Raw genomic sequence first — 16,611 nt, 5'->3', positions numbered from 1 at the left:
AGAGAATCTTAAAAAACAGAGTGTGGAGCTAATAAATTTACAGCACAATCCCATACCTATTTACCAGGGGGTAAGCCTTCTACAACTAGTGGGATTTACATGCATAGGAGTGCACTGTTAAAATACTAAAAAGGAGTTTGGAACAAGTTTTACCAGCCTGCCCTAAGACTGAACAAAGAAGAACCCAGCCTAACTTCCTTTAGCAGAGAGTTCCACAGGAGGGCTGCTGCCCCAGAGAAGGCTCGATCCTGTGTTCCCACCAACTTAACTTCTCTTGGTGGTGGGACATGCAGAAGAGCATCCAAAGAAGGTCTTAAACTATGGGCAGGTTCGAGAGGATTCTGTCTTTCAGATATCCTGGCCCCAAGCTGTTCAGAGCTTTATAGGTAAGCACCATCATCTTACATTGTGCCTGGAAACAGATTGGCTGCCAGTGCACTTGATATAAAACTGATGTAATATGGTCAACAAAGCACATGCCAGAAAACGATCTGGCCATTGCCTTTTGCATTTAACAGTCTTGGTAAGCTTTGTGTAGGGCTGCTGTGACTGGATTCCGTTAGAGTTGGGTATTCTATCGTTGTGCTGTCCAGGCTTCATAGCATGCCTTTTCTAGACTGGATTCTTGAGTTCTGGACCTATTAACTCATAGAAGCCTCCTGGCTACACTTTCTACCCACAAACTGGTCACAGAAAAGACCACAGTTGACCCATACTGTTTTAGTCATATTGATAATTTTTCAATGTTTTTCAGTTTGAAACTTCACTAGAGCTAGCTTTCTTATTATGTTGCAGTATTGTACTATGAACTTTTAATATTAATAGGAGGTATTTAACTGTTTCAGGCCGAATAGGACCACCAAAGCTTAACCTCTCCATTAGCGATGATGAAATCCATGTTGATATTGAACATCCTCTCACTCCATATCGCAAGAAGTCCCAACTGAGTGTAAAAGCAAACTTCACAGACTTCACCTACACAGTGTTCCTTTGGGAACGCGGAAGCCGAGAAAAGGTATATTTAAGACTAACTTCTATCCCCAGTGTAAAGGCTGTTTTTAATGCAATACTCAGAAAATGACTTCCACATAGTCTAGTGAACCTCATTTCTTCACTGGGCCTATGAAGTGTTCCCCACACATTCTGTAGGAAATTAGAAGTTGCCTGATGACTGGACTTTGGGGCATGCTGTGGAGGATTACTGATATTACCATTGTGAGCTTACCTACCATACACTTCAAATAAAATAACATTGATGTGCTTTGCAATTGACCATTGGATATTTTTACCCAAGGCAGCCATGTTTTTCCTATTGTGTTCTGAATCCCCATTTACTGTTGTATCGTGAGTACCAAATAGAGCTTTTAATTGGAAATCTAAAGTGCTCTCAGAAAAAACTAGAGCTGAAGATCACAGCAAGGCACATGCTAAAAACAACATGCATTAAAAAGAGAGGATTCTAAGCCTTTTGTGTATTCTAATACAGCTGAAGCTTCAGTTTCTTCTTTAAAAAAAAAAAAAGAACTTGCCATCCTTTTTAGTATTAAAAATGTTGTTTTGCTACAGCAGTAACAATAATAGTGGTGTATAGTGCTTCCTAAAAAAAAAAACAACCCACCAACATCTATGCTTTACATAGATTTTCTTTTTAAATGACAAGCCCTGCTTGCCAGATTACATTTTTTTTAAAATGTAAGAAATTAGGGAAGGGTAGTCCGATACAAGAATAAGGCAATAGATGAAAAGACATTCGGGGGGAAAAGTCTGAGAAAAGAAGAGGGTCCAGCCACAATTTTAACATGAGGACCCGATGGTAATCTCTATGTCAGGAGGCAGGGTTTGCCACAGGAGCATAATAGTGCATGCAGAAGAAAGGAGATGAGAGACAGAAGAAACCTTAGGCTTGGTGAGTACAAGAGTGCTAGCAAGAACATGGAAGGTCATGTCATGAGAGAAAAGACAGAATAAAGAGTAACAGTAAGTAAGCCAGGGGTGGGCAACATGTGCTCCATGTCCTGTATGTGGTCCCTGTCGCCCCCGGTGCAGCCCCCTGCCACGCCAAATTCAGTGGTAGAGAAGGGGGGATTTTTCCCGGAAAGAAATGGTGCTTTTAGCACTATAGAGCACTAAAAGGGTCAAATTTAACTTGTTTCCAAGCTAACTTTAAGCCTTTTTGTGTTAGCCATTTTTTTCTGGGGCACCCCGTAGACTGCATGGCACCCCATGGAGGGGGTTACAGTGGGAAAAACTGGCCCCCAGATCTCCCACAGTTACCCAGCCATGATGTAAGCACTTAAAAACAAGGAGCAAAACTTTAAAATGAATGTGAGATCAAAAGGGAAGCCAGTCAACGGCAGAGCAAAGGTGGGAATCGTTAAACCAGAAGGTAGAAAAGACAAGATGGGTAGCAGATTTGAGTACTCATGATAAGAGGTTAAAAATGCAATCCTATGCAAGTCTGTGCAGAAATAAGTCCCACTGAGTTCATTAAGTCTTACTTCCAAATAACTGTGTATGCAATTGCAGCCTTAGAAAAGAAAATTAGGTAAGCCTGGAAAAAGGTGCATTACAGTCATTGAGGTAGGACAAGATAAGCTGTAGTCAGTGTTTTAGTTGTAGTAGGAAAAAGAACTGAAGGAAGTTTGGCAATATTCACCAAACGCATATGGCAGGGTATTGTAATGGCATGAATAAAAGGAAGAAAAGATAAAGAGGAATCTTCTCTTCTTGAAGAGAATAGACAAGAACAGAGGAACTTAGGCTTGAATAAGAGGAGGAAGTGGGCTCTGGGCCAAGTTTTTGCCACAATAAATGTGTTAAATGTTTAAGATGCCAGAAGACTATGTTGTTTGTAGTACTGAGAGGGATTATCAGTATTTTTGGTAAGAGGCAAAGCTGATGGCAAACAAGATCAGGAACATGATTTTGTTAACCAAAGAACAGCACAAGCAGAAAAGGGCATATTGTATGAAATGGGAAAGTGGTTAGGATGAAAAGAAGAATGTGGACCAGGACTTTGATTTGGAGAAACATCACTGGCACAAAGCAGTAATGGGGAGCCGGGGGAGATGAAAAGAGTAAACATGAGAAAATAGATCAATTGCATCATATTAGAAGTAGGGAAGCAAAACATAGATAATTAAGTAATCAAACACAGTATAAACTGTGCAGTGATAAGAGCTGAGTACCTGAATAATTTAGAGAGAACAAAATGCAGAGAAAAACAAGTCTGGTCCTTTTCTTCAGTTGATAATCTTGTCAGGAATAAAGTTGTTATGGAGGGTATTAATCAGCTAGGAACCCTGCCTGTTTACATCTGTTTATTTTATGTAAATACAAATGGGTTTTTTTTTTAAGAAAGCCCTAAATATAAAACTGTCCTTTCTTATAGCGTCAAGAATTTGAACCAGACCTATGCAAACGCAGATGTACCATAAATCTTCGCATTCCTTCTTGGGATACCTCATATTGTGTTTCAGCTGCAGGCAATTCAAGAAGCTATGTAGTGACTGGTGAAGAATCAAAAGAATACTGTATTGATATTCCTGTTAAACATTCATTGGGTAAAGGAGGTAAAGTATATTTAATGCTTTAACAGAAGGCAGGGGATCATACTAGGGCGTCTCACCCTGTGATCCAGCCTGATTCTATTGGCGGACTGCCTCACTCTCTCAAATGCCCACAAGAAAGAGTTTTCTGGCAAATGATACTGCAAACTATTATTCATTCACAAAGATGATGGGGTGAAGGAGAGGGGAAAAGAGCAAATAAGCAGAGGCTGGATGTTCCTTGCCTTTTCTTTGATGGGGTTCCTACTTCAGTCTAGCAGTGCTAGAAGAAAATAGCAGTTATTTTACAATGTAAAACGTCTTTGCATTTAATTAGAAATGCAAAGTTTTAGCTTGCTTGCTTTACAAAGGCTCAGTTTGTTTTGATAGGTCGCTCCTATGTATGTTTACTTGGAAGGAAGCCCCACTACGTTCAGTGGAGCTTATTTCTAGATAAGTATACATACAATTATGCTCAAATTCCTACAAGCTAAGCTTCAGCAGTATATGAACCGAGAACTACCAGAAGTACAAGCTGGGTTTCGAAGAGGCAGAATCAAAGAGTTGGATCAAATCGCCAACATTTGCTGGATCATGGAGAAAGCAAGAGAATTCCAGAAAAACGTCTATTTCTGCTTCATTGACTACGCTAAGCCTTTGATTGTGTGGATCATAACAAACTGTGGCAAATTCTGAAAGAGATGGGAGTACCAGACCACCTTACCTGTCTCCTGAGAAACCTGTATGAGCGTCAAGAAGCAACAGTAAGAACCAGACATGGAACAACCGATTGGTTCAAAATTGGGAAAGGAGTACGACAAAGCTGCATATTGTCGCCCTGCTTATTTAACTTATATGCAGAGTACATCATGAGAAACGCCGGGTTGGATGAATCACAGGTCGGAATTAAGACTGCCGAGAGAATTATCAACAACCTCAGATACGCAGATGATACCACCCTAATGGCAGCAAGCAAAGAGGATCTAAAGAGCCTCTTGTTGAGGGTGAAAGTGGAGAGTGCAAAAGCTGGCTTGAAACTCAACATTAAAAAAACAAAGATCATGGCATCTGGCCCCATCACTTCCTGGCATCTAGAAGGGGAAGAAATGGAAGCAGTGACAGATTTTATTTTCTTGGGCTCCAAGATCACCGCAGATGGTGACTGTAGCCATGAAATTAAAAGACGCTTGCTCCTTGGGAGGAAAGCTATGGCAAACCTATATAGCATAGTAAGAAGCAGAGACATCACTTTGCCGACAAAGGTCCATCTAATCAAAGCTATGGTTTTCCCAGTAGTAATGCATGGCTGTGAGAGCTGGAGTATAAGGAAGGCGGAGCGCCGAAGAACTGATGCTTTCGAATGTGGTGCTGGAGAAAACTCTTAGGAGTCCCCTGGACTGTAAGGAGGTCAAATCAGTCAGTCCTAAAGGAAATGAACCCTGACTGCTCATTGGAAGGACAGATAGTGAAACTGAAGCTCAAATATTTTGGCCACCTAATGTGAAGAGAAAACTCTCTGGAAAAGACCCTGATGCTGGGAAAGATTGAAGGCAAAAGGTAAAGGGGACGGCAGAGGATGAGATGGCTAGATAGCATCACCGATGCAAGGAATATGAACTTGAGCACACTCCGGGAGAGAGCAGAGGACAGGAAGGCCTGGTGTGCTATGGTCCATGGGGTCACAAAGAGTCGGACACGACTTAACGACTGAACAACAACAAAATACATACAATTATAGTCTTAGAAGAATGTGCTGAAAGTTAGATTGTGTTTTATGATTGGAATACAGCAGATTTCCCTCCTCCTTGAACAGGGACCTTTACTCCATTAAAAAAAATAACAGCAGGTCTTATGCAAGTGCTAACAAACTCTGACAGGCAAGCCATGTAAATATGTTTTGTGTCTTGCTAAATTTTGTATTCTCTCACTTGGTATTAAGAGCAAAGTGGTGTTTGCTTATGATAGCAATATAGTATCATATTATTTGTCATGCAGACTGTTGAAGGGGAAAACAAATTGATCTTCAACATTCTAATGGCCCTAAATGAATGAACTTGCATGCCAAATATCTGGTTTCATCATGAATTCTGATTTAAAAAAATGAAACCCAGTGTAGAGTTTCAGTGATTTACATGGGAAAACTACATCTGAGAAGTTGATTCTAGCACCACTAGTGCTAGAAGTTCTTAGTGCCTCAGGACTCCTTGAAAGACTAGTGATTTCTTGGATGGAAAACAAGCATTTTACTTGCCAAAATCCACACTTTCCCCACGTTTTAGGTTTTGTACCAGAAAACAACAATGTAAAGAGCTTTACAATACATGTGGGTGTGTTTTTATATTTATTTGCAGAGGGGAATAATTTAAAAAAATCAAAGGGATTTCTCAAAGAGAAAGCTATGGAATGAAGTGCGATTGAAAGTAAATATCCCAGATAAAACCTGTGTTTCCATAATTTTATCAGTTTCATCTGCCAGTATATGTGTATTGCATACAATATTGTTGCATTATCGTGATGAGACTGAACTTCCCAGCTGACTAGTAGGAGCTAATGGTGGCTACTGAGCCCCAGCCATAATTTGTAGACACTTGGGACTGGTTTCCTACTGAGCTTCAGTTGGCAGGTTCTTTTCAGTGTGTTACAAGTAAGGATTTATTAAAATGTCAGTGGAACAGTAATGGTTTAGCAGTAGTCAATGCAGGGCTTATTGCTGAAATACAGCTGCTGTTGATGTCCCTGTTATTTATGAAGTTCCTAATGTTGCACTGAGCACTGTACAGATTAAATAACAACAAATTCCTGTCAGTGATTTACAATTTTTAAACACGATAAGGGCTATGGGAAATAGACAATTCCTACTGAGGCATAGCCTATATTTTCATAAAATCATAGAATAGCAGGGTTGGAAGGGACCTATAAGACCGTCGAGTCCAACCCCCTGCTCAATGCAGGAATCTAAATCAAAGCATCCCTGATAGACCCGGACAGCTTCATCTTGAATGCCTCCAGTGTGGGAGAGCCCACTACCAAAACCAAAACTTTTGGTTTTCTTCAACTCAGCTGCCTTATTTGCTTTGTGAGTCTTCTTTTTCTGGTACTTGTTCAAGCTGTTTCTCCCTGCTTACTTATACAGCCTCGTCAAGAACAAAGCCTCCAGGATTATGGGGCAAAAGGCCAGTTGGGATAAGGGCAGGTTAGGACCCGCTGAGGACTGTCTGAAAGAAAAGCTGTGGCATTTGAGGGCCAGTGGGAGTAGCAGACCGTTTCTATGTGGTCCCATTCTTTGTTCAACCCAGGTGATAACCTTCTGTGGGGTCAAAAGCACCTTCAGTTTAAATTAGGTCAGCCATCAGTAAATGAATAGTATGTGACTATTTCTTGGATGAGGCTGTCAAGTTTGGACTAGCAAAGTTACAAGATCTGTGGCCCTGTTATTTTCAGCCTGATAGATTGCAGTATCATACTGTAATGAAGCCTGTGGGAAGTGAAGGCAAATGGCATAACAGCAATTATCTGGAATTGATTGTGAATAAATATTTAGTGCCAACCATTTCAAAGATGGAATGTGTACCTTGGGTTGGAATCCAGAAACTAGCTGTGATACTACCACCATTCAGCAGACTGGTTGAGGTTATAGTAGCAGAATCTTTTCAGTGTTGATGCCAAGGCTGCCTCTGGGATTTTGGCTTATCTTCATGGCTACTGTGGTGGCTGTGAAATCCAATCCAAATAATGGTGGTGGGTAGATCTCATGACTTCGTGTGGAGCTTCCTGGTGGCATCTGTCACCGTGGTCACTCAGGTGGATAATCTAGGGTAGTTGCATAATCACCTTTGTGCCTAGGTTCTTAAGTGCTGGCAGTGGACACTTTAGCTTTTTCTGTCTACTATAGAGCTAGTTAGCAACTGACTTCTCCCCAGATTTTTCCACTTTCCTGAATTTGCGCAAATTCACATTTGCATAAATTTTGACTTGCAAAAATGTGCAAATCCTCGCAAATGCACATTTTCATGATTTAGCCTATGGGGTAAATGCACATTTTTGAGCAGTGTTTTTTTATTTTACATATTTTTCTATGACTAAATTTGCATAAAATTCTGGAAACTTAAAAAAAAAAAAGCAGTCCACAAATCCATAGAATCCATGTGAATTGGGAAAAGGTGGTCCGCTGCAGCATCCATGGGTTGGATTCATAGAAATGTGAGCTCATTTGATTCCTTTGCAAATTTCTCTGTTGCCCCTAACCCCAAACCTATGATGCCTGATTAGCTTCCTTAGTGCCCCACCCACCTCTGTACAATTATTGCCTGGTAGAAGCCTGCCCATTTCAAACTAGAGGTGTTCTATAGATCACATGTATCACATCATGCTTTCATTCATAACATAAGCATGCACCTTTGTATCCAGACTGAGCTCTAGGGTACTATACAAATTAACTATGTACTGCCAAAGTTAGGCCTGTTAACTTGTTGAAAAATATTCTTGCTACTTTGAAATGTGGAGCAAATCTAGACAGATCAAATAAGGGTAGCAGACATACAATGTCCTGTTGATGTATAAAACAGTGTCATTTTTAACTTTGTAGATTCAACAGTGGCTATAATTGGTGGTGTTTTTGGCTTGGTTGTTCTGGCAGTAATTCTGGCAATAGTCTACAAAATTTTACCGAAGACAGAAAATAAACTTCCCCACGTTCTGGTAAGTTCTTTGTAGGCACCTAAAAATATTTCATTCTGTAATGTCTTAATATCTAACAGGTTTCATCTTTTTATACTTTATCAAATGTAGTATCAGGAACTAGGCAGTATTCCATATAACACACTAAGTATAGAAAGCTACTCCCCAGACAGCTATTCAGGCTTAGTGCCAGCATATGACCTTCTCAAGCAAATACTAGAGTGCTGGGAAGGCCTCTCTCCCATTTATTTTTTTAAGAATAATTTGCCTAGCACTAACAGGAGTGCTGAGCCAGGGCAACTGGATTGCTGGCACCGCTGCCATTTTAATTTTCCCGCACTGCAGTGCCCGTGACATTGCTGCTGGGCTTCCTGCTGAGTCGGCAGTGGTGGGCACCATCTGGCATTTTATTTATTTATTTATTATTAAATTTATTAATCGCCCATCTGGCTGGTCACCCAGCCACTCTGGGCGATGTACAACATAAAATAAAACAGTTTAAAACAATAAAATTCTACAATAAAAATATTTTCTAAAATACCCTAACCCACCCCAAATGCCTGCCTGAATAACCACATTTTTAATGCACGACGGAAGCTCATTAAAGAGGGGGCATGACGGAGTTCCCTAGGGAGGGAGTTCCACAGAGTGGGGGCCACCACAGAAAAGGCCCTCTCCCTCGTCCCCACCAGTCTAGCTGTCCTGGCTGATGGGACAGAGAGAAGGCCATCCGAGGCTGATCTTGTTAAGCGGCCTGTCTGGTGCTGCTGGAAGCGCTCCTTAAGATAGGCTGGGCCGGAACCATATAGGGTTTTAAAGGTCAAAACCAACACCTTGAATTTGGCCCGGAAAACAACTGGTAACCAGTGCAACTCCTTCAGCACTGGAGTGATGTGATCTCGCCGGCGGCTGCCTTTAATCAGGCGAGCCGCCGCGTTCTGTACCAGCTGCAGTTTCCGAACCGTCTTCAAGGGTAACCCCATGTAGAGCGCATTACAGTAGTCTAAACGAGAGGAGACCAGGGCATGTACTACCGATGGCAGCAGATGGTCGGGAAGGAAGGGGCGCAGCCGCCGTATCAGATGGAGTTGATACAGCGCTGTCCGGCTCACAGCTGACACCTGAGCCTCCATGGACAGCTGGGAGTCCAAAATGACCCCCAGGCTGCGGACCTGGTCTTTCAAGGGTAGCCGTACCCCATTCAACACTAGGTCAACATCCCCTAGCCTCCTCTTGTCTCCCACCAAAAGTACCTCGGACTTGTCAGGGTTCAGCTTCAGCTTATTCCTCCCCATCCAGCCACTCACCATCTCCAGACATTTGGACAGGGATTCTACGGCCAACCTTGGTGAAGATTTGAATGAGAGGTAGAGCTGCACCCCAAACCTCCTGATGATAGCCCCCAGCAGCTTCACATAGATGTTAAATAGCATCGGGGAGAGGATGGAACCCTGTGGCACCCCACAAGTAAGTGGCCACGGGTCCAAAACCTCCTCTCCTAGTGCTACCCTCTGGTACCTGCCAGAGAGGAAGGACCGGAACCACCGCAATACGGTGTCTCCAATGCCCAACCCCTCCAGGCGGTCCAGGAGGATACCGTGGTCAACGGTATCAAAAGCCGCTGAGAGGTCGAGGAGAACAAGGAAGGAGCATTCACCCCTATCCAGACCCCTCCTCATATCATCTACCAAGGCGACCAAGGCCGTTTCTGTCCCATGCCCAAGCCTGAAGCCCAACTGAAATGGGTCTAGATAATCAGTTTCTTCCAGGTGTGCCTTCATCTGCACCGCCACCACCCAATCACCTTGCCCAAAAATGGCAGATTTGAGACTGGGTGAAAGTTGTTCAGAACTTGAGGATCCAAGGAGGGCTTCTTTAAGAGCGGTCTTATCACTGCCTCCTTGAGGGCTGATGGCATCACTCCCTCCTCAAGGGAGGCGTTCACCACTGCCCTGACCCCCTCACCCAGTCTCTCTCTGCAGCCCATAATGAGCCAAGATGGGCAAGGATCAAGTAAGCAGGTGGTCGGCCATACAGATGAAAGCACCTTGTCCACTTCATCAGGAGGAAGAAGCTGGAACCGATCCCACAAAACCAGTTTGCCACAGGCCGCCTCTTGCTCACTAACTGTATCCACAGCGTGCAGAGTAACACACCAAATCTGATCAATTTTATCTGCAAAGTGCCTTGCCAAGGCCTCACAGGAGGCCTTAGAATGCTCCAGTGGTTCTGGAGCCACAGGACCGACCAAGCATCAGTGCTTACAGGCCCATCAGGCTCATGTGGCTAGACCTGCTGGTGCGACTGCCGTTTTAATTTTCCCACAATGCTATGCCTGCAATATATGTGTTGTGGGCATTGTATTGTGAGAAATTAAAATGGCAACTGTGCTGGTAAGCCCAGGCATACGCTCCTGTCAGTGCAATTACCATTGCCATCTGGTGAGCTTCGCAGACCTGGTAGGAGGTACCTGCTCTTGTGCGGTGGGGTGTGGGGAGAGACACCAAGGACACTTTGCCCATGGCTGCCTGAAACCTGGCACCAGCCTTGGTGATACTGATGCAACCATCACATACAGCCATCAATAGATAACACTGCTATGACTGGACACAGCTGGTGTTCTGTGGCTATAAATATAAACTGATAGTAGTTATTAGAATAAGATGATCACTGACGTTACTGCTAAAAACACTATTGATTATATAATTTTTTTCCCCTTTTGGTACTGTTTTATCATTTAGAGAGGGATATATATATATATATATACACACACACACACACACACACACACATTTTATACCACCCAATAGCTGAAGCTCTCTAATAACACTTTCACATACTGTTGCCTCTGAATGTTCATGTGTACAGTTTACTCCATCAGTTAGTTCAGACTTGTGTTAACTGGTTGCTCTAATTCCACTACTGTAAACTGCATTAGAATTTTATGGGTGATGTCACTTGTGGTAATTTGGGTTTAACTTAGTTGTCAGGGAAGTCACCTTAAGCAGAATATTTTTAACCACTTCTATTGAGGTACTCTTTCTGCTGCTAGCTTCCTAGAGGCTGCTTAGGCATTCCTTATTATAGAATCTATTTCAAATATGTTGACACAGACAGAAATGCATTAGATCAAGACAGAAATGAACAATAGGCAAGGGAAATTTATCTTGCAATACTGGATCTAGTGTTTTGAGATATCTAGGTTTATCTTTTCACTCCAATCCAGCAAGAGGTATGATTAACATATGGAAGCAGATATTCTCTTGGATGTTCACTCACACTGCAACATTCATCTATAAGCAAAGCATCTAATGCTATCCCAAATACCGCTACAGAATGTGGATAGGATAGGGTTATGGGCCTGCACAGAGCATTGTTCAGAACTTTGTCGAGCTTCTTGGCAGGAGGCCATCCTCCCCACCGCTACTTTTGCTATGCACTGATGTTTTCCTTCAATTCCATACATAATTTCAGATGTTTTGAGATGAACACATAGCAGCTGAGTCTTAAAAGCAAGTCCTTCCCTTATCTAAACTTTGACTTACAGGGACCAAAACCAAACCTGATTTTTTATTTATTTAGTACTTAAGTGCTGTACAAAAAGTACAGTAGACAGGTCCTTTCCATAATGGATTAAGATCTAGTAGTGAGGATGCCAAAGAAAAAAGGGACAAGGAGGAAACAGGAAAATTGGGAAATCAATGTACTTCCACATGGTCATATTTTGAAACTGATGAGGAATAATTTGAAGGTTATCTATTTTCCAGAGGATGTAACCAGCAGCTAATTTGTTCCTTTTTTGCTTTACATTTTTAAGGGTTCTGTGGTAAGAAGCAAACTGAGTTTTGACAGAAAGCAAGAAGGCAAATGTGATCACATAGCAGAGGTTAAGGCCACTGACTTCAATGGCTGTGTCAAAGAAGTAGATGCTGATGATTCCCAAAGAACTTTAAGTAAAGCAGGAGAGTTGAGTAACCAGGAAGATATGATTGTGGAAATCCCTGAAGGTGAACAAAACCCTGAAGACAATGTCAATTATTTTAAATCTGTTAGTGGCCAAGAAGAAATGTGTAGCAGTCTTCTAAATCTAGATCTTCCAAGAGCTGATATGCAACAGCCCACAGTCCTAGGAAGCTGCATGAAGGTATCTGGGTATGACAAGCCCCACTGGAAAAGCTCAGACTCCAGCGAAGAATTACTGATTACACAGAGTCCCAGTGATCAGCCGGAAACCTAAGGGTTACATTTCTTTTATAAAAGAACATTATCAAAAATGGTAAGCACTTATTTGCTTATCACAAGCATCTAATGCTGGGGTTTGTTAGCACCTTAAGCCTAATAAGGTAACCAGTGAGACGTCAGACACGCTTATGAAAACTGAGACTAGCATATCCTGATGCCAAAGAAGCAACTGTGGCTGCAGTCCTATGCATGGCTAGCTAGGATTAAGTTTGATTGAAATCAGACTGTCTTCTTAGTAGAAATGTATGTAACCGGAGACATTGCATCATCCCATTAGCTTTCTGTGTTATTTCCTTCTGCTAAATGGATGGCAGCTGGGAAGTGTGGGGGATGTGCTGTACAGAACTTTCTCTCAGTATCTTGGGCAGTGGTGGGGACTCTATGAGTGCTGTGGCATTTGCACAATCTTCTGCTGTATTTATGGATTTCTAGGTTGGGGCTCTCACTGTATATTCTATTGCAGGGGTCCTCAATCCTTTTGGACCTGCAGGCACATTTGGGAATTTGAGAAATTCCTGTGCGCACCACCACAAAACGGCTCCCACAGAGGAAGTGGCTAGTCACATCATGGCTGCTATGAGGGGCTGGCTAGTCAGAAGACAAATAATTCACCCAAGAAACTGAGTATAAGCAGAGTAAGGGTCTGAACTCCAAAGCCAATCCACATATTGGACTCCACAGAAGCACAACAAAATTCCCATTTAAGGTTGCAATTCTACGCACGCTTACATGGAACTCAATGGGAAGTACTTCTGAGTAGGCCTACATAGGATTCCTCTGCTCATCCTATCCACACACACCTTTCTCCAGCCTCAAAGGAAAGGAAAATGCCCCCAACCTGCAAAGCAAAGATTTTCCCTGCCTCGAACCCAGGCTAAGCCATTCCATTCCCCACCTGGCACTCTTAGCTTCTCCTTTGCCATCAGAACCCCTGGGCAGGAAGGTGCTGTGTGTGTGTGTGTGTGTGTGTGAGAGAGAGAGAGAGAGAGAGAGAGGAAAGAGCTGGAAAGGGAAAGAAAAAGAGCAAGGCTAAGGGCTGGGAGGTGGAAGGAATAGTGAGATAAAGGGGTGAGAGGGAGAGAAAGCATGGCTAAGGAATTTTGGGGAGGCTAGTAGCTGGGGGTAGAAAAAGCAAAGGGGAAAGTTCTGTGTGGATGGAAGAAGATTAGGCAGGGCCAGGAAGCAACTCTTTCCTTCCCTTCCTGCCTGCCAAACGGTTGATCAGCGGCAGGTTCAGGAACAGGAAAGAGAACCTGGTGCCCCAACATTTTTCAAGGCTTTTAAGAATTAAAAATACAGTTTTGAAGGGGGCAGGGAGTGTTTTGTGGATACCATTGGAGGTGCCCACGTGTGCTGCTGCATTTGGGGGCCCTATTATGTATGTGTGGTGTGTAGTTCACCTTTCGTTGGATGGAGAATAATGTATTCATTAAAATGGCAACTCCTAAAAACAGACAGTGGTAACCCATATCCTTTTCATCCCTGGAATCTTCAGATAGGACTTGGAAGACTCCCGCCCAAAACCTTGGAGAGCTGCAGCCTGTCAGCATAGACAGTACTAAGCTGGATGGGACTTAGCATAAGCCAGTGTCCTACTTTCTCCTGTATTAGGCATATATGGTAAAATATGTGGCCCTTTCAGGGTTCACTGGGAAAAAAACCATCCTCAAGAAAAGGTCTGTTTTTCCAACAGAGAAAAGATTACATTTGTAGATAATTAAGTAGTATCAATACTTCTACCATTTGTAAAGTGTCTCAGTTTATACATTTTGCTATGTGGCAAATTAGCGGATTCTCTGCTTGAAAAGATTGTACACGTTGTGGGCAGTCATGACATTCGAAATGACCTGTCAGATTTGAGGATCCCATTTGACACTAAGACCTGAAATTCAAATGGACTAAAATAAATCCTTCAGATTTTTCACTCTCAGTAACCAAAAATAGACACCCTGTCTAAAATGTGCCTGTACAGCGAAGGAGACATTGGGGCCTGCTCCAGCAGGACTCCCCCCCCCTCCCCCTAGGCCATGTATCATCAACTGTCCTGTGGGAAGGATTCCAGGGCAGGTGAAGAAAACCTCAGGGCCTACTCTGGCTGGATTTACACACACACACACTCACAGAACAGGACCATCTACCAGCAACTGACCCATGAGGAGGATTCTAGGAGAGAAGGAGGTAGGTGAGGATGACGCTCGCTCCTGTTCCAGCTGGATCCTCAGAGCCATCTTCCACCAACTGCCGCCCTGTGGCATATATATAATATATATATATAGTTTATAAATATATAAACTATATTTATACAATAAATATAGTTTATTGTGATCTTATTATGTTTATGTTACTTGTACGCCACCTTGGTAAGATCTTGAAAGACCACATATAAATAATTGTAATCAATAAATAATGTATATACTTTTCTTGAATGTTAGAGGGTTGTATTCCTTCCACATATTCAGGCAGGAATTGTATCCAGGTGAATGAATAGGCTGATGGGGGAGGGAAGGAGTGCTCCATCCCCTCCTCCATCAGCTTCCCTTATGAGTAAAAAAGCAGGCTAGTAAAAAAATGCAGGCTAGTAACTGTTGTAGCCTTCTTTCAAGGGCTGGGTTCCTTGTTTTCGTTCAGTCATGTAATGTATCTTCTCTGCATCTCTTCTTACGTTACGGTAGGCTGATTTAATGTGTCTCTCTGGGTACCTCCCCCTACTATGTAATGAGGATATTTTCTGGTCCAATGTGGTTCAGCCTTCCTTGTCTTTGGATTGTTTGTTGGGACTGATGAAACTTGCCTTGACACATGGCTGGGTGCTGGAGATAACCAGCTTCCTTTGTAATTGCAAAGACTAGGAGCTACAACCATCATCTATAAAATGAGGAGTATTTAAATTAGGAAGCAAATTACACAAGGCCTTTGTGTTTCTTCTTAGATTGTGCATCCACTGCTGAAAAGTATGAGCAATAGGTTAGCAATAATGCATCTACCAAATTACATTTTTATTTCATTGACAGGAAGGGCAGCCTTTTAAAATCTGATAAAAGATACAGCTCACTTGGAAAAAAAAAAATTGATAGAATGACAGCAACACACCAGATGCTCCAGCCGCATAAATTAGGAAAAGATTATGCATAGCCAGCTGTACCATATAAATGCCCAGTTTTTTATACTCTGCCATGACTCTTGGTGTTTATCATATGCTCTAGCATCTGGTCAGCCCAGTCCATCTCCTATATATCTGCTCTAATCAGACATGATTTTCTTTATTATTTATGTTCAGGGCTTTTTCCCCGCTTGGGTTGTTTTTAATCTAGTCTAGCTATAGTATGACATGATGTGTCCTGATGCTGAGAAAAGGAAATAAGTGCAACACCCAAAAAGGCAAGAAAGCAAAAAGGGAAGCAACCCATAAACTGGTGCCAAATGGAGAAAGTATTTAACTGAATTGACAAGGGCAGTGAACCTATACCTTATTTCAACACACTCCTATTTCAACATGACATGCTCTCAAGAGTGTTGGTTCTCAAACTGAATAATTCCCATCTAGTTTGAGGCTTACCTTGCTGTTTACATTGATTACATGCGGCCATACAATGTATGCTTACCGCTGTAGTAAGAACAGCTGAACATCCCAAGCTTATGAGCTGTTTACCAAAACATTCCTATGTAGCTGAGACTAGCCACATTTTTGGCACCTAAATAGGAAGCTGTGTTATACTGTGTCAGACCATTGGTTCATTTAGCCCCGTATTGTCAACACTGACTGCCAGCAGCTCTCCAAGGTTCCAGGCAGGATTCTTTCCTAGCTATACCTGGAGATACCAGAGGTTGAATCTGGGGCTTGCGGCATACAAAGCGTGTGCACTACCTCGAAGTTACAGCCCTTCCCATAGCTGGGTGGAAAACATGTTTCTTTGTCTTAGTCCTGCCATGGTCTGACCCAGCATAGACTGAACCACAACCCTATTTTAAAAGCTACAAAAAGGAGACCAAACTTTTTTTTTATTTTTGGAGCAGGCTGCAAACAGGTGAAGTTTCCATCCTACCAGTAGCAGGGCATAGGAGATGGAGCCACAGATGGGGAGTGCCTGCATTTGGGGTGGGGCAGGCAGCTACACAGGCCACAACAGCTGGTGCACCCCTTTTC

General features: G+C 42.6%; 1 protein-coding gene across 3 annotated transcripts in view; it reads left to right on the top strand.

Moving 5' to 3' along the window:
• The window catches only part of IFNGR1 (interferon gamma receptor 1), a 49,534-nt gene extending 35,144 nt beyond the window's left edge, over positions 1-14,390 (top strand). For all 3 annotated transcript variants that reach the window (XM_084827658.1, XM_084827657.1, XM_084827659.1), the window contains 4 exons: positions 846-1,015; positions 3,392-3,572; positions 8,134-8,246; positions 12,043-14,390. In XM_084827658.1, the coding sequence (XP_084683784.1) occupies positions 846-1,015; positions 3,392-3,572; positions 8,134-8,246; positions 12,043-12,462 (884 nt within the window). In that variant the 3' untranslated portion in view covers positions 12,463-14,390. The remainder of the gene's footprint in view (positions 1-845; positions 1,016-3,391; positions 3,573-8,133; positions 8,247-12,042) is intronic.
• Positions 14,391-16,611: the final 2,221 nt, after the last annotated feature.

The sequence above is a fragment of the Heloderma suspectum genome, chromosome 1 (genome assembly GCF_057233095.1).
Source record: "Heloderma suspectum isolate Gila_16-S chromosome 1, 16-S_ref, whole genome shotgun sequence".
Classification (NCBI taxonomy): Eukaryota; Metazoa; Chordata; class Lepidosauria; order Squamata; family Helodermatidae; genus Heloderma; species Heloderma suspectum.
Note: the sequence above shows the minus strand (reverse complement) of the source record. Positions and strands in the feature narration are given on the sequence as shown.